Source organism: Danio aesculapii, chromosome 11, assembly GCF_903798145.1.
Source record: "Danio aesculapii chromosome 11, fDanAes4.1, whole genome shotgun sequence".
Classification (NCBI taxonomy): domain Eukaryota; kingdom Metazoa; phylum Chordata; class Actinopteri; order Cypriniformes; family Danionidae; genus Danio; species Danio aesculapii.
The window spans coordinates 10,737,483-10,760,466 of NC_079445.1; the positions used below are offsets into that span (position 1 = coordinate 10,737,483).

At 35.1% G+C, this 22,984-nt stretch overlaps 1 protein-coding gene across 1 annotated transcript in view; it reads right to left on the reverse strand.

Moving 5' to 3' along the window:
* The window catches only part of si:ch211-253b8.5 (dysbindin), a 48,254-nt gene extending 25,579 nt beyond the window's left edge, over positions 1-22,675 (reverse strand). The window contains exon 1 of the mRNA XM_056468383.1: positions 22,409-22,675. Coding sequence (XP_056324358.1) covers positions 22,409-22,451 — 43 coding nt within the window. The 5' untranslated portion in view covers positions 22,452-22,675. The remainder of the gene's footprint in view (positions 1-22,408) is intronic.
* Positions 22,676-22,984: the final 309 nt, after the last annotated feature.

Sequence of the window (22,984 nt, forward strand, 5' to 3'; positions counted from 1 at the left end):
AACACATCCCAATTTTGGTTCTTGCAACACGTTTCAAAAAAGTTGTAACAGTAAAGCGTTTACCACTTTGTAATGTTGCCATTTCTTTTCACAACACTTAAAAGATGTTTAGGTACTGAAGACACCAAATGATGAAGTGTTTCAGGTGTAAGTTTGTCCCATTATTTCTGCAAAGACTTTCTGCAAGTCTTAAGGTGGGCAACAGTATGGGGTCTTCATTGTTGCATTATGCGCTTCAAAATGCGCCACATATTCTTTATTGGAGACAGGTCAAGACTGCAGACAGGCTAGTCAAGTACCTGTATCCTCTTCCTCCGCAGCCAGGACTTTGTAATGTGTGCAGAATGTGGTTTGTATTGTTTTGTTGAAATATGCATGGATGTCCCTGGAAAAGAAGGCAGCATTTTGTGCTCCAAAATCTTTGTACTTTTCAGCATTATTGGTTCCATCACAAGCTATGTTTCCATTCACCTTTTTTTATGCACATTTTGCTTATGCGCATTAAAAAACGATTGATGGAAACGCTATGATGCGCATAAATTTTGAAAATGCGCAAAAAAAACTTATGCACATAACTGAGTAGGATAAACTTTTTATTCGATAAGAAAAGATGCGCATAAACTACGATGGAAACACTTTTTCCGCAGAAATTTCAGTATGCGCATTAAAAAAGGTCATGTGATTTTGTTATAAGAGATCATGTGATGATAAAAATGTGTATAAATGGACAATCCAGCAGGCCGAGCACATTGTAAACCATCTGAACTGTTGTTTTGGTCATTCTAAAACGCTTTACCGTTTAAATATTAGTGTTATTATATTAATAATGACCTCCAGAATCAAGAGCGTCTGTGCTCCACGTCTGACACCTTCAAACGCCACTGCGTGTTCACTACGTGTCAGGATTGCCTTCCGAGGCGCAAGTCTTTTATTAGGTGAAGAAAACATTGACGCAGCTTCTTCTACCACAGTAAATTCAGTTTTTACAGTTGATATTTGGCGCCAGTTAATCAGGAAGAGACGATTTTGTTCTCTTTGACTCGTTGGATGGAAACACTGCTTTATTCGCATGTCTTTAATGTGATAATCCAGTTTTGCGCATAAAGTCAATTCGCATTTTTCAATGGAAACAGCTACAGAGGTGCAAATTCTTCTTTGGTCCAGAGCACATGGCATCCATTTGTCGCCAAAAATACCTAAAATACTGATTCATCTGACCACAGAACATGTTTCCAATGTGTGATGGTCCATCCCAAATGCCTCCAAGCCCAGAGAAGTCGACAACACATCTGGACACTGTTAACATAGGGCTTCCTTTTGGCACAGTACAGTTTTAACTGATATTTGTGAATGTAATACGTATTGTGGTACTTGACAAAGGTTTGTTAGAGAGCCCATGTGTTGATATATCGCTTATAGATCAATGGCGATTCTTAATGCAGTGCCGCCTGAGGGATCAGAGATAATGATTGTTCAGCTTAGGCTTACGCCCTTGTACTTTAAGCAATGAAATTCCTCCAGATTCCTTCAAACTCGCGATCCTTGGCTCGTTTTTGCTCCTAAAGGACTAGACCTTTCGTGGGTGCTGCTTTTGTACCAAATCATAATTACAATCACCTGTTGACATCACCTGTTTCAAATCACAGCAGTATTTAACCAATTTACCTGATTACTAGCTCTAAACTGCTTCTGTTCCAACTTTTTTGGGGATTGTGTTGCAGGTCTGAATGACAGGAGACGATGTATATTTACAAATGATATTCAGTTGACCAGACAAAACATGAAATATTTCGTGTTCATGTTGTCTGCAATGAAATACAAGTCAAAGTAAATTTGGAAATCACAAATTATTTTTTCATTAGCATTTTCCATACTGTCCCAACTTTTTCTGATTTGGGGTTGTATAATCATAATCTCTTCACCAACAAACAGTTTGTTTTCAGATTGAAACAATCCATTACAAACTGCTAATTTTCACATGTCAAACTCTCAAATTAGCTGCCCTCTTCTCAATTTTCTGGAGTTCTATGGCAATACTATCAACACCTAAAACAGGGGCGTCCAAACTCGGTCCTGGAGGGCCAGTGTCCTGCATAACTTAGTTCCAACCCCAATTAAACACACCTAAACCAGCTAATCAAGTCTTTCTAGGTATACTAGAAACTTCCAGGGAGGTGTGTTGAAGGAAGTTGAAGCTAAACTATGCAGGACACCGGCACTCCAGGATCGAATTTGGACACCCCTGACCTAAACAAATTGCTTAAATAAATATATACTGTTCAGGTGGTGCATGTACAACAGGATTCCAAGTTGTTAAACAAGTTGCAGGACCCGAACACTTTCGGAATCTAGTAATTACAGTAATTACAGTATGATGTGAATACAGCTACAATCTCAAGGCCCTTAAATACACAGAGAATATCCCAGCAGCCATCTAGCAATGCACAATCAACTACCCAGCTCACTCTAGAACAGACATAACCATAAAATTCCCCCTTCATGAATGATATTTCATCTCAAACAGGCACAAAACATACCTGCAAGCTGGCCACTTGGAGTAGTGTTCGACGTTTGTAGTTAGTTTTTACGTCTTTAGTACACAAGTATGTACAATTTAAGATGCTGCAAGGTGATTTAAGTTTGGTGTGACATCCTTCAGAAATTCTGAACACCACAATTAGCTTCTACATGTGTGTTTGATTAGGACTGTAGTAAAACTCTGCGAGAAGTTTATCATCCAGCAGAAGAGTTTGCTCTTGGCCGTAAAGCCAATGGCTGCATCTGAAATCGCATACTTACATCCTATATAGTACACTAAAATCAGTATGCGAGCCAGGTAATATGTCCAAATTCATCGAATTCAAAAAAACATTATGCGAGAAGTACCCAGATGTCCTAATACTTCCGGTGAGATTCTGAAGTGTTCAGCGAGACATGATACACCGCAAGAAAATTCATAAATGGGAGTGAAGGGATGCAACTGACCTGGGTAGGTCATGTGATTATGACAAAACGGCAGATGTAGTATGGCCGAGTTCCATTCATACTATATAGAACGTACTTTTCTATGGTCAAGTAGTTCATTCAAATGCAGTACCTCCCCTGGCAACAGCCTTCCAATGATATACCAGTCAACATCACCTTTTACCCACTTAAAGGTGCCATAGAGTGAAAATCTGTATATACCACATGGAATCATTAATATGCACGGCTCACACTGCATTTTATTGTCCACAGCCAGTGTTATTTCGTCAATGGAAATAGCTTGACACAAACAGAAACTTGACAGGTCTGCTTCGCCAGTATAATGTGACTAAATGTGTGTAAATGTCTCTGCTCATCTAATAAATGAATAATACAGTGCACTATCACACAAAATAATGTTGGTTAGTTTTTATCTTATGCAATGAAGACCCTTATTTTCAATGACAAAATGAACACTGACCACTGACAACATTTAGTAATGGCATTACAACAATTATCATTTTCCCTTATAAATTTTTGCCCTTTTTTTATTATCATTACCTTCTTATTTTTAAGTTTAACTAAGATTGTATTATACTAACTATGTATGTGGGACTCTTATTTTGAAATAGTACAGGCTTTAAGGTAGAGTAAAGCCGCGGTCACACTGCATTTTTCGCCCCATAAACTTCCATCCATAAGCATGCGAATGCGGCAAACCGGAAACGTAAGCTCACGCGTCAAGTTTCCCATGTTGCTGCATTCGAACATTTAAGCTTGTTAAAACTCTGACCTGCGAAATGTTCATGTTAGTTAACGTTAGTTAATGAAAGTACAGTTGTTCATTGTTAGTTCATGTTAACTCACGGTGCATTAACTAATGTTAAAAGCATGGACTTGGATGTTAATAATGCATTAGTATGTTCAATTATGATTAATAAACGCTGTACAAGTGTTGTTCATGTTTACTTCATGTTAGTAAATGCATTAACTATTATTGTAAAGTGTTACCAATGTTATTATTAAAGTAGGATTTTTTTAAATTTTCTAACAAATATTAAATTTCATTTCTTAATAAATAGCCTCATTATTTATTTATTTATTTATTTATTTATTTATTTTATTATTTTTTTATTTATTTAGGTGATTTATATATGAGATCAGTGATTTGCTGTAGAGTTGTATGTTTTATAACTGTTAAGCCAGTGTTTTTAAAATCAGCCTAAGTGATTGATTTAGACTGAATGACTACATCACGAGTCTGGTTGTGCCCAAAATCATCCAATAAGATCATTCACAGGACGAGTAAACAACCACATGAAGATGAGATCATGAGATCACTCCATTCTTCTTTTCCTCTCAAGTTTCTTCTCTTTCTCACATTCATCCCCTTTTTTTTCACACACTGTGTTGTCCATTCATACAGCTGTATGCCGGGACGGGTGAGCAAGACTTTTTAGATCAAAGGCGGATTGTCTGTATGGTCTGAATTGTCAGCCTCTCCATACAAGGCAAAGCTCTGTTTCCTCCCTGCCTCATCCCCAGCTTTCATTGTCAAACTCGGCTTCGCACTAAAGCATTCTGGGGATTATGGTCCAGAAGAACATTACGCCGCATTCCTGGCCCTTGCAGAGTCACCAGTCAAAACAATATAAAAAAGACTTCATGTACAGTTGAAGTCAAAGTTATTCGCCCTCCTGTGATTTTTTTTTTCTTTTCAAATATTTTCCGAATGGTGTTTAACAGAACAAGAAATTTTCTTTTTATATTTTTTCCTCTGGAGAAAGTCTTCTTTGTTTTTTTCAGCTAGAAAAAAGGTAGGTCAATATTATTAGCCCCGTTAAAGGTTCAAGAAACCCTGGAGTAGTTTTTTTTTTTTTTTTTAACAGATTTGTGTGAAAAATCTGAGCTGACCCCTGATATATATATATATATATATATATATATATATATATATATATATATATATATATATATATATATATATATATATATACATATATATATATATATTTATATATATATATATATATATATATATATATATATATATATATATATATATATATATATATACATATATATATATATATATATATATATATATATATATATATATACATATATATATATATATATATATACATATATATATATATATTTATATATATATATATATATATATATATATATATATATATATATATATATATATATATATATATATATATATATACACACACACACAGTTGAAGTCAGAATTATTAGCTCCCTGAATTATTAGCTCCAGTTAATTTTTTTCCCCAATTTCTGTTTAGCGGAGTGAAAATTTCTTCAACACATTTCTAAACATAATAGTTTTAATAACTCATTTCTAATAACTGATTTATTTTATATTTGCCATGATGACAGTAAATAATATTTGACTAGATATTTTTCAAGACACTTTTTCAAGACACTATACAGCTTAAAGTGACATTTAAAGACTTAACTAGGTTAATTAGGTTAACTAGGCAGGTTAGGGTAATTGGGCAAATTATTGTATAATGATGGTTTGTTCTGTAGATTATCGAAAAAAAAAATTGCTTAAAGGGGCTAATAATTTTGAAAATTTCCTTGCTTTGTTAAACATCATTTGGGAAATATTTATAAAAAAAAAAATTAAAAGGATAATAATTCTGACTTCAACTGTGTGTGTGTGTGTGTGTGTGTGTGCGCGTGCATGCGTGTATTTCTGTATTTCTGAACAGCCTAATATGTGTTAATGTAATCTATAATGTTATTTTATTTATCATCTTATTATTACTATTTTTATTATTTGTGTGTGTGTGTGTGTGGGGGGGGGGGGGGGGGGTGTTTTGCCCTAAATAATGTTTTTGATGTAAGAATATATACAGTTTTATGCAAAGGTTAGGCCACCCCCGATAATTTTCATAATTACAAGCCATAATCTGCTGGCCTTTGAAATCAGCAGTTTCATTTGGATATATTTTATACCCTAGGGAAAAAGCAACATTTCACTTCTGACATAATATTTATTTAATGTGAGCTAAATGTTTTCTGCCGATAGATTGAAACAGATGTTTTTGTGATTCTTTGCATTTAATACTGTAACTCTCTGACTAAAATGTGTTAAAAAAAATGTCCACAATAAATAGAAATTGGGGAAAAAATATACAGGGGGTTCATAATTCAGGAGGGCTAATAATTCTGACTTCAACTGTGGGTCTTGATTTTAATCAACCTTGGCCTCTCGTTTACAGGAAGTCTTCAGTTTGTATAAATAGTCATAGATTTGCATAATTACTACCACAGCAGGAATGCTTTAACCACACATCAACCTCTTCCAGTCATCTCTCCCACATACTTTTCTCTTTTTTTCAGGAGGTGACTTTCAGAAGCATAACAGCCTGTAGTACAACCTAGAACTTGTTGACCACATCCCTCTGAGGACAGTTTGAAAATAGGACACAGGAAATGAACTTTCCAGATGAGTGAGTTAAAAGTTCTTGTGTTAAACCTTAGAGACTAGAGGGCGACAGGCATGATTTACGAAGAAGCTAGAACTTTCATTCATCCATTCATTTTCTTTTCGGCTTAGTCCCTTTATTAATCTGGGGTTACCACAGCGGAATGAACTTATCCAGCATATGTTTTATGCAGCGGATGCCCTTCTGGCTGCAACCCATCACTGGGAAACATCCATGCACACTCATTCACACTCATACGCTACGGACAATTTAGCCTTCCCAAATCACCTATAGCGCATGCCTTTAGACTTGTGGGGGAAACCGGAGCACCCGGAGGAAATCGATGACAACATAATGAAATGAAAATAATAATAACTTAATTTCATTTGCAAATATACATCCTTTCCTGTCATTCAAAAATAAAATAAAATAAAATAAACATGCTTTTATTACAGAAACACAAGAGAATGTTCCTTGGAATTGATCTACTCACATTTGACAAGTTTGACATTATCGGACCTAATTTAACGAGGACACTGTATAAATGTATTCAGCTGTATGAGATACACAAGCTCTTAAAGAGACAGTTTACTCAAAAAATGAAAATGTACACACTATTTACTTATTCTAAATCATTATTGAGTTTCTTTAACACAAGAGAGGATATTTCGAAGAAAGATGTAACCATTGACTTCTATAGAAAGAAAAACACTCACTGGCCACTTTTTTTACAACTGCTCCTTAATGCAAATTTCGAATCAGCCAATCACATGGCAGCAACTCAATGCATTTAGGCATGTAGACAGTCAAGACGATCTGCTGCAGTTCAATCCGAGCATCAGAATGGGGAAGAAAGGTGATTTAAGTGACTTTGAACGTGGCATGGTTGTTGGTGCCCAGGTTGTTGGTGCTCAGACCAACCAGTCTGAGTATTTCAGAAACTGGGATTTTCACGCACAACCATCTCTAGGGTTTACAGAGAATGGTCTGAAAAAGAGAAAATATCCAGCGAGTGGCAGTTCTGTGGGCGCAAATGCCTTGTTGATGCCAGAGGTCAGAGGAGAATTGCCAGACTGGTTCCAGCTGATAGAAAGACAACAGTAACTCAAATGACCACTCGTTACAACTGAGGTATGCAGAAGAGCATCTCTGAACACAAAAAACGTCCAACCTTGAGGCGGATGGGCTACAGCACCAGAAGACCACATCCTGTGTAACTCCTGTCAGATAAGAACAGGAAACTGAGGCTACAATTTGCACTGGCTCACCAAAAATTGGACAATAGAAGATTGGAAAAATGTTGCCTGGTCTGATGAGTCTCATGTCTGCTGTGATATTCTGATGGAAGGTTAAGAATTTGGCATCAGCAACATGAAAGCATGGATCCATCCTGCCTTATATCAACAGTTTAGGCTAGTGGTGGTGGTGTAATGGTGTGGAGGATATGTTCTTGGCACACTTCGGCAGTACCAATTGAGCATCGTGTCAACGCCGCAGCCTTCCTGAGTATTGTTGCTGACCATGTCCATCCCCTTTATGACCACAGTGTACTCATCTTCTGATGGCTACTTCCAGCACGATAACGCACCATGTCATAAAGCGTGAATCATCTCAGACTGGTTTCTGACAATGAGTTCACTGTACTCAAATGGCCTCCACAGTCACCAGACTTCAATCCAATATAGCACATTTGGGATGTGGTGAAATGGGAGATTCGCATCATGGATGTGCACCCGACAAATCTGCAGTAACAGCGTGATGCTATCAAGGGGTTGGATGTCAAGGACGAAAGTGAAGACCAGGGGTGGAGGGATGGAGGGTGGCAGGTGAGGGGTTCTTGGATGAAAGTGGGGACTGCACAGGGTGTCTTGTACGCCGCCCCAGGCAGCCGCCAAGGTCGCCTCTATGGACGCGCCAGCCCCGCCAACCCGGTACTAAGAAGGTGTACCTAATAAAGTGGCCGATGAGTGTATTTACTTACCAAAAATAAATCAATCATGTTTTTGTGAAACATAATTTGTATTCTATTCTGTATACTCACAATATAGGCTAACCCATAGCATACATAATAAGACTTTAGAAAAGTAAATAGTATTTAATTAGGTAAATGTGTTCACTTTGATGCTGCTGAGTGCGGGTGGACAAATGTTTTGTATGAGAGCTGATAGCATGGATAATTTTTTTTTTTTTAAAGAATGATCTTTTTTCATGTCACAAAAAAATCCCATAGACTGATAAACATCTTAATACGCCAACATGTCTTCCTACAGCATTCTGCTGTACAAGTCAACTATAAGGACTATACTATAATGCTTCCAAAATAACTCCCTCAAGGTTAAAATGTAGTCTCAAAAAATTGTTAAATACATATCCAGGGTTATATTATATTATCTGTTATAATATTGTGTACTCCTTGGGTCATCTTGTTTATGTAACATTCAGTCCCGAGCACAGTGTGATGATGTCACAAGTCTGTTATAAAAGCTGTCATGCCATACCAATGTCATGATTTGTCAGGTCATTTGCAACTGCTGATGTTCATTAGTGTATTCCAGTTTTCCTGATCTCTGACCTGCTGTGCTTTCACAATGTCATCTAACAAACTGCACAGTACGCCACTGACATTAGCGTGCTATGCTGTGTTTGCTTTATCTGGCGTCACTTGTCCCTATAGGTGCTATTGTAATTCCTAATTACATTACAAGACTCTTAATGCTCATGCATGGGCATGTTATGATATCTATTTCTGTTGTACGACATATTGCACCAAAATATATTGCGATAAGCAATATTATTGTTATTTTAACACCATTTAAGGCCAGAATGACAATAAAACAGCATCATAATTCAAGTACACTCTTCCAAAAGACTCATAATATTTTATTTTTTAGAATATTTCATTTAATTATAGTCATTTTAACAACTTAATAATTACCCATTGGAATCAGAATGTGAAAATGCATATCCTAAATAAATAATAATACATATTAACCATAAAAGTGCAAGGTAAAAAGTAACAAAGGCTGTGATATCTATCAGACTCCATCTCCCATAACACCCTATGCCTAGGAACTGATTATGGACTAACCAGTTACTCACAGGTCAATTTCAGCTGGACACAATGCTGAGTTTTGTTTGGATCATTAAAAAGAGACTGAAAGATAATGTCTAAGACAATGGGAAGAAACTAGAAAGGGTCAATGGTTTCATAAAAGCCAAAGGAAAGTGGGAGAAATGAGGTATACTGGAATAAATAAGAGGGATGAATTGATAATATTGAGGTTTTGGTTTGGACATAATTGTTGTCATTAATGTGCGCAAGAAGAAACAGTAAAACATGTCATGACACATTGTCAGAAATATGAAGCAGCAAGAAGTCATTTTTATAAAGAAATTATAAGAGATGAAAATATGGTATGATTTAATCAACTTATTGAGATAAGATAATGATTATTAACAATCAAATTATGTTATGTTGTATTACTCAGAGAATTTTATTTCGTTTTTAAAAGATATTTGAACTTTTTTTGTAGCATTGGTTGTACACTCGCTATTGTGGTGCATTGTGGGATTGATTGAGTCCACTATGGTTTCGGACACCACTAACAGAGGCTGTTTCTCAGTTCCAAGAACGCAGAGAACAGACTTGCGTTCTTGTGAAGACCAGTCTTGCCAGGTGTCCTCGGAAGAACGAACTCGGGAGAACACGAGAACAGAGAACGCGTCCAGTGAGAAATGAGATGCTGCGTTCTTCCTGATGGTCATGTGACCTTAGAGCGTCTAAATGGAAAATTATTTAAACATTACAGCATTTATACAACGATTTATTGTTTTTCTCCTTTTCAAAATATATACTATGCATAAAAACATTATAAATATACGTTGCACAATATAAATAAAACAGATTTTAATATAAATTTCAGCAAACAAACACCCTTAATGTGTTTTTTCCTTTATAAAGATTTTTCAATGGTAATGTTCACTTTCACCGTTTCATTTAGGTAAACTCCAGAGGTAAATAAGTGATATCCCTGAACTTTATTAATAAATCTAAATAAAATGCTGCGTATCCCACCTCCAGTCGCAATGACTTCTGGGATTTCTAGAGCGAGTTCGGTGCTCAAAGTCTGCATCTGTGCGTCCTCGATATCAAGAACACATCCGGGATATTTCACGTGTCCTCTGTTCTTGCGGTCTTGAGTAATGGAACTGAACTTTGGCAGCTGATGATGACGTTACACGAGAACACGAGGACGCAAGACCGCTGAAGAACGCATATTGAGAAACAGCCAATGGCTGCTTCCTCAAAGATTGTCAGACACCCGCATGAAAATATACTAAAGTAATTAATAGTTAATACTATAGTGTTTTTAACCAAACTGACACTGACACCTCCAATAGAGAAAGAGAGGTTGTGCATCAGCTAAAATGTGGCCAGAATTGGTTTATATGTATGGGCGATATACACTCTCCGGCCACTTTATAGGATACACCTGTCGAACTGCTTGTTAATGTAACGGAGGCCAGCTAATAAGTGCTGTGCATGTAAACCTCACTCCTCTGACCTCTAAAGATGCTCTAGCGACAGACGCTAGAGGCCATGGTCTTTAGCCTCCTTGGTAGAGCAACCGACTCTCATGTGGAAGGTTGCCAGTTCGATACCAGCTTGGAGCGGGCTGGGTGGCGTAGGACCAGCGGGGTTACATTGGTGCCATGACCCGGATGGGAGTGGGGCTTAGGGGGGTGAGTGTAACGGAGGGTAGCTAGTAAGTGCTGTGCAGGTAAACCTCACTCCTCTGACCTCTAAAGGTGCTCTAGCGACGAACGGTAGAGGCCATGGTCTTTAGCCTCCTTGGTAGAGCAACCGACTCCCATGCGGAAGGTCGCCGGTTCGATACCAGCTTGGAGCGGGTTGGGTGGCGTAGGAGCGGCGGGGTTACATTAACACAGATTTATAATCAGCCAATCACATGGCAGTAACTCAATGCCTTTAGGCATATAGACATGGTAAAGAGGATCTGCTGCAGTTCAAACCGAGCATCAGAATGGGGAAGAAAGGTGATTTAAATAACTTTGAACGTGGCATGGTTGTTAATGCCAGACGGTCTGAGTTTTTCGGAAACTTCTGATCTACTGGGATTTTCACGCACAACCATCTTTCGGGTTTACAGAGAATGTTCCAAAAAAGTGAAAATATCCAGTGATCAGCAGTTCTGTGGACGCAAATGCCTTGTTGATGGTTGGATCAAAACAAACACAAGCGCAGTTTGCCAGATTGACACCAACAGGAGCGAGCCTGACTGTTGAGCCTAAAGGCTGATTTAAAACGAGTTCTAAATACAGTAAAAGAAATGGCATGGAATAGAAGGAATATTTTCCATATTAAAAGGAGTTGTTCTTACCAACACCTTTTAGAAACGGCTTCTATTTCTTGCAGCTGAACAACAAGGTAGGGTTGCACCAGCTGTTCGTAAGTTTTTTCTTAAACTGGAAAATAAAGTCCACACTAGAGGTTTTGTAACTACTAGCTAGTTTGTAACTAAATTTTTTCTCAATTCGGTTGCACCACATGTTCTTAAGGCAAACCGTAGTTAGTAGGTCATAAGCTCTCTGTGATGGCCAACAATATGTCCCCACATTAAACAATGGTGTATATACATACTCAACCACATTTTTAATTTTTAATTTGGTATTTCTTATTGGTTACAGATTATACACAATGACAGACACTGTTTGGTTCACTTTCACATTTTTATTTTTATTTCAATTATTCCATGTCATAAGTTACTAGTTTGGAGTGCACACTTTCTAGTTCTTTTTACAAGATTTATTGATATTTATTTTTTTGAGTTAAAGTGACCTGTGGAATCCAAGATGGCGTGGCTCAGTGCTCCAGAGACTGCAGTCTAACAGAGATCCGGCTACTCTAAGGGACCTGGCAACATTTGCCGACATTTTGTTCCACCTGACCAAATCAACATGCTGAGAGGGGTGTTTGAATGTTTATTTCTTTATTTTTGTTTATTATTAGTATTTGAATTGCTAGTTTTGTTTATATATTGTTTAATTATTTTAAGTGTATTATTTGACTATGTTTGGTGGTTGTTTTGTATTAGTTTGTGATGTTAAGTTTCCTTTTCGTAATGGACTAGTCCGTTTTTTGTGTATATAAGTCCCGTTTTTGTGTTTGAACAGAGGTCTTTTTTCTTTTTCTCTTTGTTTGTTTGTTTTGGTTAAGTTTATTTGTTTTAAGTATAGATTTGACTTGATTCAAATGCTTTTATTTGTAACATTGTTCATAATTAATAAATTTTTTTTCTTTTGGAAACTTTGTGTTTGTTGCCCTTGACTACATGTCCCTCACACTCTCCTTAAAGTCATGCATAGTCGCATTGAATGATGTAATATCCAATAAAAAGTATTTTAACATTCTTCAACTAATGTCTCTATATATAACTGTCCTATGAAAATTAAATGTTAAAAAAAATCACATTTTATAGTACATTAAATTACAGTCAACATTAAACTTGATTTTTTTTTATATCCTACACATGAAAGAGAAAAGAGCAGAGAGCAATAACTCAGTCATGAAGAAATTCTCATTTTAATTGATGGATGCATTAACACAAAATACTCCTTGAAAATAATGAAACTCTTTTTTCACAAGCCAAAAAAAATGCAAGATTTGGGAGGAAAATAAGACTTTGAGTTGAGAGATAATTCTTCATTATCATCACGAGCTCCTCTATGTAAAGTAATCCCACTGTCGTCTCTTTTCTGCCATTAAACATGGGGGGAAGCTGCTGTAAATATTTAATTGGAACGTAGCGTTACGTTTAAACTAAGTTCAGTGGTCCAACACTAAAATATTTAGTAGTGCGTAAATTGTAACTTAGTGTCCCTCTAAGTCACAACTAGGCTACGTTTTAACTTATGCACTGCTGGTGCAACCGGCCCCAGATAACTATGACAATGGTCACTTATTGCCGTACTGAAAGCAGCAGCAGACAGTTCACCTCAGATCTTGAAAATAAAATAACCCATTCGAAATTGAACTTTAGAACTGTGATTCAGTGCAAGCCAACACAAATCAGTGATTCAGCATGTACATTTAATAATGTTAAAGATGTTTAATATTTTAAATAATTAGATTATAAACCTTGTCATTTCGTTGGAGTGCAGCGAGTGAACTATTCTGTGCTTCTGAATGGCTGTATTAAATTTTTGCAATGTTTTGTTTCGTCGCAAACAGCCAAATTGCTTATCACTGAAAATTCAAAACTCTGAAAACTGAGACTATTTTAATTCACTATAATCTTCTATGCGAAGCTGCTTTGACACAATCTGCGTTGTAAAAGCGTTATAGAAATAAAGATAAATTGAATTAAATTGCAAATCTCCTCACGTAATGTGTTGTTGGGACACAGGGTTACAATGTAACCTGCTCATCTAATGTTTACGTTATTTGCTTAATAATAACCACCTCATGTGGAACTCTGAATCTGCCTCTCATTTCGGAGTCTGTTACTGTCGGAAGTCGCGGATGCACACTTTGAGAGCCTTCCTGACTGAATGAATGAAATGCGCTAATAACTGGTTAAACTGACATTGGTGGGGGGGACTAAAGGGATCAAAACAACGACAGATGTCCCGGCACATTTTCAAAGCAGAATTTCTGACTTCAGCATTGTTTTTCAGATTAACAAGTATGTTCATTTAGCATGTTTCTTAAATATCTGCAAACATATTATGGTATTTTTATGCTTTACAAGAGTCAAAAATTTACATACAGCACCTTTAAATATGTCTGTCCTCTGCAGAATGTACACACAAATAAGTGTTTTTCAAAAGAAACTGAATTATTAATGGTGGGAGTAGATATGATTTTGTCTGTGTTTGTTGAATGTTTCAATATCCTGAGAATACCCTGAGAACCCAAAAGTTATCTGATATTTAAGTCATTGTTAAAAAACTAACCTCTTATTTAATTTCCTCATTACTCCTTTTATTTCAGCTGTTGTATTATTAGAGAGACTTAGATCCGCTGGAAAGTACCACAGACAGTATGATATGAGAGGAATTTTTAGTTATTCCACAAGATGTGTGATTTGATGATTCATAAGGAAAGTATGAAGCAGAGAGTAGAGATAACAAGTGCTGTCAACCAAATGTTCTGGAATTTTATCTTTTTTTATCAAATGTCTTCCTTATTGCCCACACATTAAACAAGCTTCTAAAATAAGAATAAAAAAGTATATTTAGTAACTAGCAACATAATCTGCCAATGGGGTGAGCAAAATAATCTTATTTTAACGCTAAAACAAGAGCCTCCCCATGCATGGGCAGACTATGTTAGCTTGTTTTATTTCTGAAAGCAAGACAATAATTTTTACTTTTAAACAAAAAAGTTTCTTGATTAACAAATTTTTTGATATTTGGAATAGAATAAGACTAAAAACTAGTAGTAAGAAAAGCATTTTTGCAGTACAAGGATAAAAAAAATAAATAAAAAATAAATCGCATTTCAGCCATAAAGTTAACCAAAATCCAGCAATTTCATGGTTTTCTGTTGATTTTGGATTGAAATGTAAAAATATTTAGGATTAATCACTTACTTTTTTAGATATAATAGTCACTAAACAACAAATTATAAACAATATTATTTACTTGCAAATAAAAAGTTTCTTGATTTGCAAATTTTTAGATATTTGGACTAGAAATAAGACAAAAAACTATTAGTAAGAAAAGCATTTTTGCAGTATAAGGATAAAAAAAGTCACATTTTGGCCATAAAATCCAGCAATATCATGGTTTTCTGTTGATTTTGGATTGAAATGTAAAAACATTAGAACTTGCCTTGCTTTTTTAAATATAATAGTCAATGAACCAAAAGTGGGTTGTTGTTGTTGTTTTAGAAATATTTATCATATTTTCATAATCTTACACATTAGATTCTTTGTAATTTCATGACAAATATATCAGATGAAACCAGTGAATTGTGTTGTAAACAGTGGATTTAAATGCAAATCTAGATACTAGGGCTGCACGATATTGGAAAAATCCAACATTGCGATATCTTTTTATCCTGCGATACATATTGCGACATGTTTACAATTTCACTAGATGAGTTGGTAACACTTTATAATAACTACACACTATGAATCATTTACTAAGCATTAGCATATAGTGAATTCGTTATTTGTTAAGCATTAACTCTACATTAATAAACGTTAGTAAGCAATTTATAACTGCAGCTACAAATGCTGTATTCTTGACTTATAAGCACCTATATAATGTGCTTAATAATTGTATTTTCATACTTAGTTAATGATTTATTTTTCATAACTAAATTAAGTATTGCATTATTTACAAACCAGTTGTATTTAAGAGTAGTTGAGGGTTTTTAGGATAATTCAGAATGAGTTAGTAAATGATTAATAAACTATTGAAATCAACATTTACATATCTTATTATTCAGGCATATATTAATAGTTAACTAATATGTTAATAAATGCTTTATTAACTCAACTGCATGCAATTTTGTGACCTAATCTAAAGTGAGGACTATTGATGCTTTATAAATCCCTTATAAATGACAATTAAAGGCTCAGAATAAAATGAACAATAATCTTTGCACTCTTTTCTAAAAAATAAAATTACTGTAAAGTTTAAACATTGCCAAATAACAGGAGTGTCAAAATACGACATAAAACTGGATAAAACAACAACAACAATATAATAATTTAACAATATAATAAGATGCAATGTTTAAACTAAGTTTGCAAAGATTTATTTTTCATTTGAAGTACAGTTTTATTTGTGTATCTTTAAATGAAAAGGAATGAATAATGTCATTTTTCCTGTTTAGAATTTAACTGAGCCTTTAATTGTCATTTATAAGGGATTTATAAAGCATAAATAGTCCTCACTTTAGATTAGGTCACAAAATTGCATGAAGTTGAGTTAATAAAGCATTTATTAACATACATAGTAACCCTTAATATATGCCTGAATAATAAGACATATAAACATTGATTTCAATAGTTTATTAATCATTTACTAACTCATTCTGAATGATCCTAAAAACCCTAAACTACTTTTAAATACAACGGGTTTGTAAATAATGCAATACTTAATTTAGAAATGAAAAATAAATCATTACAAAGTACGAAAGTACAAGTATTAAGCACATTATAAATATCTTTGTAAGTCAAGAATACAGCATTTGTAGCTGCAGTTATAAACTGCTTACTAACGCTTATTAATGTAGAGTTAATGCTTAACAGATAATGAATTAACTATTTGCTAATGCTTAATAAATGATTTATAGTGTGTAGTTATTATAAAGTGTTACCGATGAGTTTAATAACTATTTTAAAAGAATATATAATTTTGGGATGATTCTGTAGGAGAGTGGATAAAATATAATAAATAATCTACAAGCATCGATAATCTCAATAAAGAACAAGATACCAATTAAATTTACCGTGTTTTTTTGTTTTCTGGGGAGTCAAACTGTATTCAGATATACAGTATTTGAATAATCAAATGTAAAATAATACTGTGTAGTGGAGCTGCACGATTCTGGCTAAAATGAGAATTACGAATTTTATTTTATTTCATTTTTCTGTTTTTCTTTTTTTTTGGCTTAAAATCAAGATCACCATTTTCTCACAATTCTGTAGATGTAAAATAAAGGTCAATGAGTAGACTATTATTAGTTCTCAAAAATATGGTAAAACAACTATGATAATATTAGGCCTATGTGTGGGTCTACTGTTGGTTAAAATGCTACATTTTGTATAGACTTGGAATGGTGGACTCAAACAGACTTTAAATATGTTCTGGTTGTTAATTCACAGTAAAGTTATTACATGAGAATACAACAATTCATAATTCTGAAGCAGAACTGGTAAAATGAGACATTTGTCATTATCAGATTCCTTCTTGCCTTATATTCTACATTATATAGGCTAAAGTACTTAAACTGACACAGTTAAATATTTATTTTTATGCACAACGCTGTGTTTGCTATGAAAGAAAAAACATATCAAATGCTTGTCGTAATCATAACTCTAAAATGCGATATGATCATTTAAATGATGTGAGTGCTTTCGGTTTCAGTTCCACTGTCGAGTGCGCTCATGTCATGGCTGCAGTCACTTTGAGAGAAAAAACTTTGAGGACGATTCTAAGGCGCCCCTGATCCAAATCATACTTCTCACGCGGCTCTCAACGTTCGCTCTGTGCAACAAACTGAATGTTATTTACAACTTTACTACCTGTTACTCACAGCCTATGCAGCTTCTGTTCACTAAAGTAGACATCATTGGTGGCCATGCATGTGTCCTCTCGGTAGTAAACCAAAACAGTGCTCAGGTCATTTGTGATTTCGTGGCCGCGAATGTCATTACATTAAGACAGAATCTACATTTTTGGGTGAATTAGACCTTATAAATACAGTATGTGACACTTTTAATCGTCCGGAGGGCGCATTTCGGTCATGTTTTCAAAGCCTTCCTGAATTAATGAATAAATGAAATACGCGGTTTTCCAGCAAGGCAACCTGGGGTGCTAAAATATAATTGGCTAAACTGGCTTTGGGCAGGTTAAAATTACCAAAACAAAGACAGCATTCCAGCACTTAAAAAACATTTTCAAAGCAGAATATCTGACTTGAGCATTGTTTTTCAGATAAACAAGTATGTTCATTTAGCATGTTTCTTAAATATCTGCAAACATATTATGGTATTTTTATGCTTTATGCTCTTTTTAGAGAAACACCTGGAGGTGCGTTTATACAGCCAAACACAAGTAAAGTGCAAAATAAATAAATAAATAAATATTTACTACAAGCATAAAACGTGTTAATGAACAAAATGCCCAAGTAAGAATTTTGCAAGCCATATTATAAGAAAATATTTGAATAATAATGTCTGTTTGAATATAAATCACCTATTAAATATTCAAGCATGTGCTGCTGTGATGAACAATCACTAATACAATCTGAATATATGTGAAAAGCTCTCTAAAAGTTTAAATAATTGTTATCAATATTGTGCTTATGAATTATCACAACATATTGCATTAATGAATTTCGCCATGCCTCTAGGGGAAGTCCCCATAAAAAAGAAAAAAAAAAAGACAAAATATGCCCACAATCTTATGCAACTTGAGAACAGTCATTACTTTTGGTTCTGCAAAAAGCATGCACATGATTCCGACAAGCTAATCCAGCCCAAAATATATCATAAAATGTCAACAAATACAAAATGTGGGGGAAAAAATGCAAAAAAAAAAACACATTTTTAGAGAAAAAGACCCCCCCCCCATCCCTTCACTATGCTGGCTACAGGCATTAGCTCTATAAGCTATATGTCAGGATCATCAAGCCACTCCAGGCCTTTAAATGTTTGATTCAAACAATGACTGAAGAAATGAAAAATCCCAGATAACAGAAAAAACCTTTTCACATTGAGGTTATAAATAAACGTCCAGCACTTTATGACATACTGAGATAAAACTGAGCCACAGCTCAGACCATTTTAGAAAATCTTTCCTTATTCAGCCATGGAAGTTATGTGTCCAAATAAGGAAGGCACTTTTAAAATGTAGATGCTCCATAAAAATAACATAGGTGATGGGTTTTCTCAAACATTCACATACTGTTGATGAAATTAGGGTTATAGTTGTCACGATTTCCATTTAATTAATATGAAAAAGCTTCTAGTGCTGTTTTAATTTCTCTTCTAAAGTGAGTTTTCTCAGCCTCCTGTTTATGATTTCTTGATTATGCTGATGAATAAGTTATTTCCATGGCCTTTAAAGTAAAATGGCCTTTAAAATGTTAATAATAAAACATTAACATAGGAAACGGCAAAAAATGCTCATTTTAGAAGAGACTTCTGCACTCTTCATATACAGATAGGTCCATAAATATTTGGACATTGACACAATTCTCATACTTTTGGCTCTATACACCAACATAATTGTTTTGAAATGAAACGAACAAGATGTGCTTTAACTACAGTGTCAGCTTTATTTTAAGGGTATTTACCTCCCAGGGTATGTGCCTCCCACTTTTTAAGGGTCCAAAAGTAATTAGACAGTATAATAATCATAAATCAAACTTTCACTTCCTTGTTCTGGAATGCATAGACATCACCAGACACTGCGTTTCATCCCTGGTGATGCTCTGCCAGGCCTCCACAGCAACTGTCTTCAGTTCCTGCTTGTTCTTGGGGCATTTTCCCTTCAGTTTTATCTTCTGCAAGTGAAAAACATGCTCAATCGGATTCAGGTCAGGTGATTGACTTGGCCATTGCATAACATTCCACCTCTTTCCCTACAAAACTCTTTGCTTGCTTTTGCAGTATGCTTTGGGTCATTCTTCATCTGCACTGTGAAGCAACGTCCAATGAGTTCTGAAGCATTTGATTTAATATGAGCACCAAGTATTGCCTGAAACACTTCAGAATTCATCCTGCTGCTTTTGTCAGCATCACATCATCAATACATACAAGAGAACCAGTTCCATTGGCAGCCATACATGCCCACGCCATGCCACTACTACCACCATGCTTCACTGCTTAGGATCATGAGTAGTTCCTTTCCTTCTCCATACTCTTCTCTTCCCATCACTCTGGTACAAGTTGATCTTAATCTCATCTGTCTATAGGATGTTGTTCCAGAACTGTGAAGGCTTTTTTTAGAACTCCAATTTGGCCGTCCTGTTTTTGAGGCTCACCAATGGTTTACATCTTGTGGTGAACCCACTGCATTCACTCTGGTGTAGTTTTCTCTTGATTGTTGACTCTGACACAGATACACCTGGCCTCCTGGAGAGTGTTCTTGATCTGGCCAACTGCTGTGAAGGGTGTTTTCTTCACCAGGTAAAGTCCTTCAGTCGTCCACCACAGTTGTTTCAGTGGTCTTGCGAGTCTTTTGGTGTTGCTGAGCTCACTGGTGTGTTTCCTCTTTTTAAGAATGTTCTAAACAGTTGTTTTGGCCAGGCCTGATGTTTTTGCTATCTCTCTGATAAGTTTGTTTTGTTTGTTCAACCTAATGATGGCTTGCTTGACCGATAGTGACAGCTCTTTGGATCTCATCTTGAGAGTTAACAGTAACAGATTCCAAATGTAAATAGCACACTTTAAATGAACTCTGGACCTTTTATCTGCTCAGTTTAATTGGGATAATGAAGGAATAACACACACCTGGCCAAGGAACAGCTTAGAAAGCCAACTGTTCAATTACTTTTTGGACCCTTAATAAGTAGGAGGCAAAAATGCAAACTGTTGTAATTCCTACAGCGTTCACTTGATTTGGATGTAAATACTCTCAAATTAAACCTGACAGTCTGCAGTTAAAGCACATCTTGTTTGTTTTATATCAAATCCATTGTGTTGGTGTATAGAGCCAAACCTAAATGTATATAGGATTCCCACTTTTTCATAAATAGATGATCCAAGGACTTTTGTAAGCACGATTAATTTCAAAACAAGCACCTTTGTAAATTCACAATGCCAGCATATGTAGCACAATGCACAATGTTTTGAATGTATCATTTGAAAAAAAAAAAATGATTGTTTTAAACAGTAAGGTTTAAAGACATTTGTTGCATTTCTTTTTTCATTCACATTTTGACAGCAGAACAGTACAATTTAGGGCTGCACGATATTGGAAAAATCAGATATTGCAATGTTTTATTTTTCTGCATTACATATTGCGGTATGAATACAGTTTCACTAGATAGTTTGAATAGCTCTATTTGATTGTTTTCTGGGAGGGGGGGGGGGGGGTCTAACAGTATTTTATTAGAGAAACTGAAAAAATCCAAAAGCAATAAATGCTTTTCCTACTTTGCTTTGTCTCGTTTTTAGTCCACATATCTATAACGTCCTAGATCAAGTATAAATATTTTGTTATTTGTTATTAGAAGAAATAAATCAAAAATAAGAGTTTTTCCTTAACAAGCTAAATTATCTGCCAGTGGGATAAGTAAAATAATCTTGTTTTTGCTTTAAAGATTGTAGATATTTGGACTATTCAATTAATTTTCAATTCAAATTCATTTGTATAGCATATTTCACAATAATTATTGTTTCAAAGCAGCTTTACAAATGATGTACATTACTGCATTACAACGAACATCAGAAATGTAAAAACAAGAAAAACTCTTTTTTTTTTATAAATCGTATATATACCATATGAATACAGTAATTATATACAATTCTGTGGCTGCTGTTCAACTATAACTCAGACACAACATTGCTAATCTTGCAATGTGAATATTGCGGGTGCGTCCAATACAATATCGATGCTAAAACAATTTTGTGCAGCCCTAACACAATTGTTGAAATAATGGGCCGCTGCTTGTTTTTAAGTACTTTCCAGGCCTTGAATCCTTCTGTTTGAAATTCAAGTATACTTATTAAGCACAATTAAGTATACTTATGCAGTATTACTAAAATATCAGCAAATGAACAATCCAAAAAACTGGCATAAAATTATGCAAAGGTAAACTATATGATGGGAGTTCTCAGGAAAAGGGTATATTTCACTACTAAGGTCAGTTTAAGTTATCACACTTGTTTTATGTTGTAATTTTATACTCAAGTAAAGCATTTAATATAAGTATTATGTTTTACATTTTAATTTTTCATAAACTGTTTTGTGTTTGTAGCTGTTTTGCTAAAAATGCAGTCTGAAAGTTACATTTTCTAGGAATAAATACGTATATTCTCAAGATTTGTTTCTATAATTTTTTTTTAATGAGGTGATTGTCAAATAAGTAAATTCAATATATTTACTGAAGTAAAAACTAGCCCCCTGGGTCTCTCTTATGCATGTCCTTTAACAGCACAACGATTCTTTTGTTGATTAATGATGTCATGCTTGTTTTTAGGATCAGAGTTTAGAATTAATCATATCTTTACGAACAAAATAATTCAGTAAAAAAGTGAAGTACTCACATGGAAGTCGTTTGTTGTGGAGGTTCGTCCCCTTTGAGCTCATGACTCCAGTGACAGAGATACACAGCCGTAGGAATCAGTGCTGGACCAGCAGCTTCATTTGGTTTGGCTTCCCTGAAAAAGACTAGACACAGCTAATCTCTCTTTTTCTTTCTCTCTGTCCCTCTGTCTCTCTCTTTCTCTCAGACTATATATTTAGTTGTACAGTTCCTCTGCTGTGCTGCCTCTGGCCGTGTCTCTCCGCTCAAATGCAGGTCTGGGGCAAGTGGATAATACCAAGTCCACCCTCATGGGCGGGGGGAGTAGAATTTACAGAGGATCAGACAGACGAAGGAAGGAGGGGTTATGTAACAAGAGAGGAACTACTAAGAAAACTAAATCTGTCTGTCAAACTCTCTTTGTCTTAGCATACTAGTGATTCACTGAAAGAGGAACAATATTTATATAACACTGAATGAACTGAACTGAACACAAACCAACAGTTAATTAATTATCAACTTTATTGTTATGTTGGTACATGCTAATTATATTGATTAGTCAATGAGTGTTTGGATAGTTACTATTTTTTTAAAATTG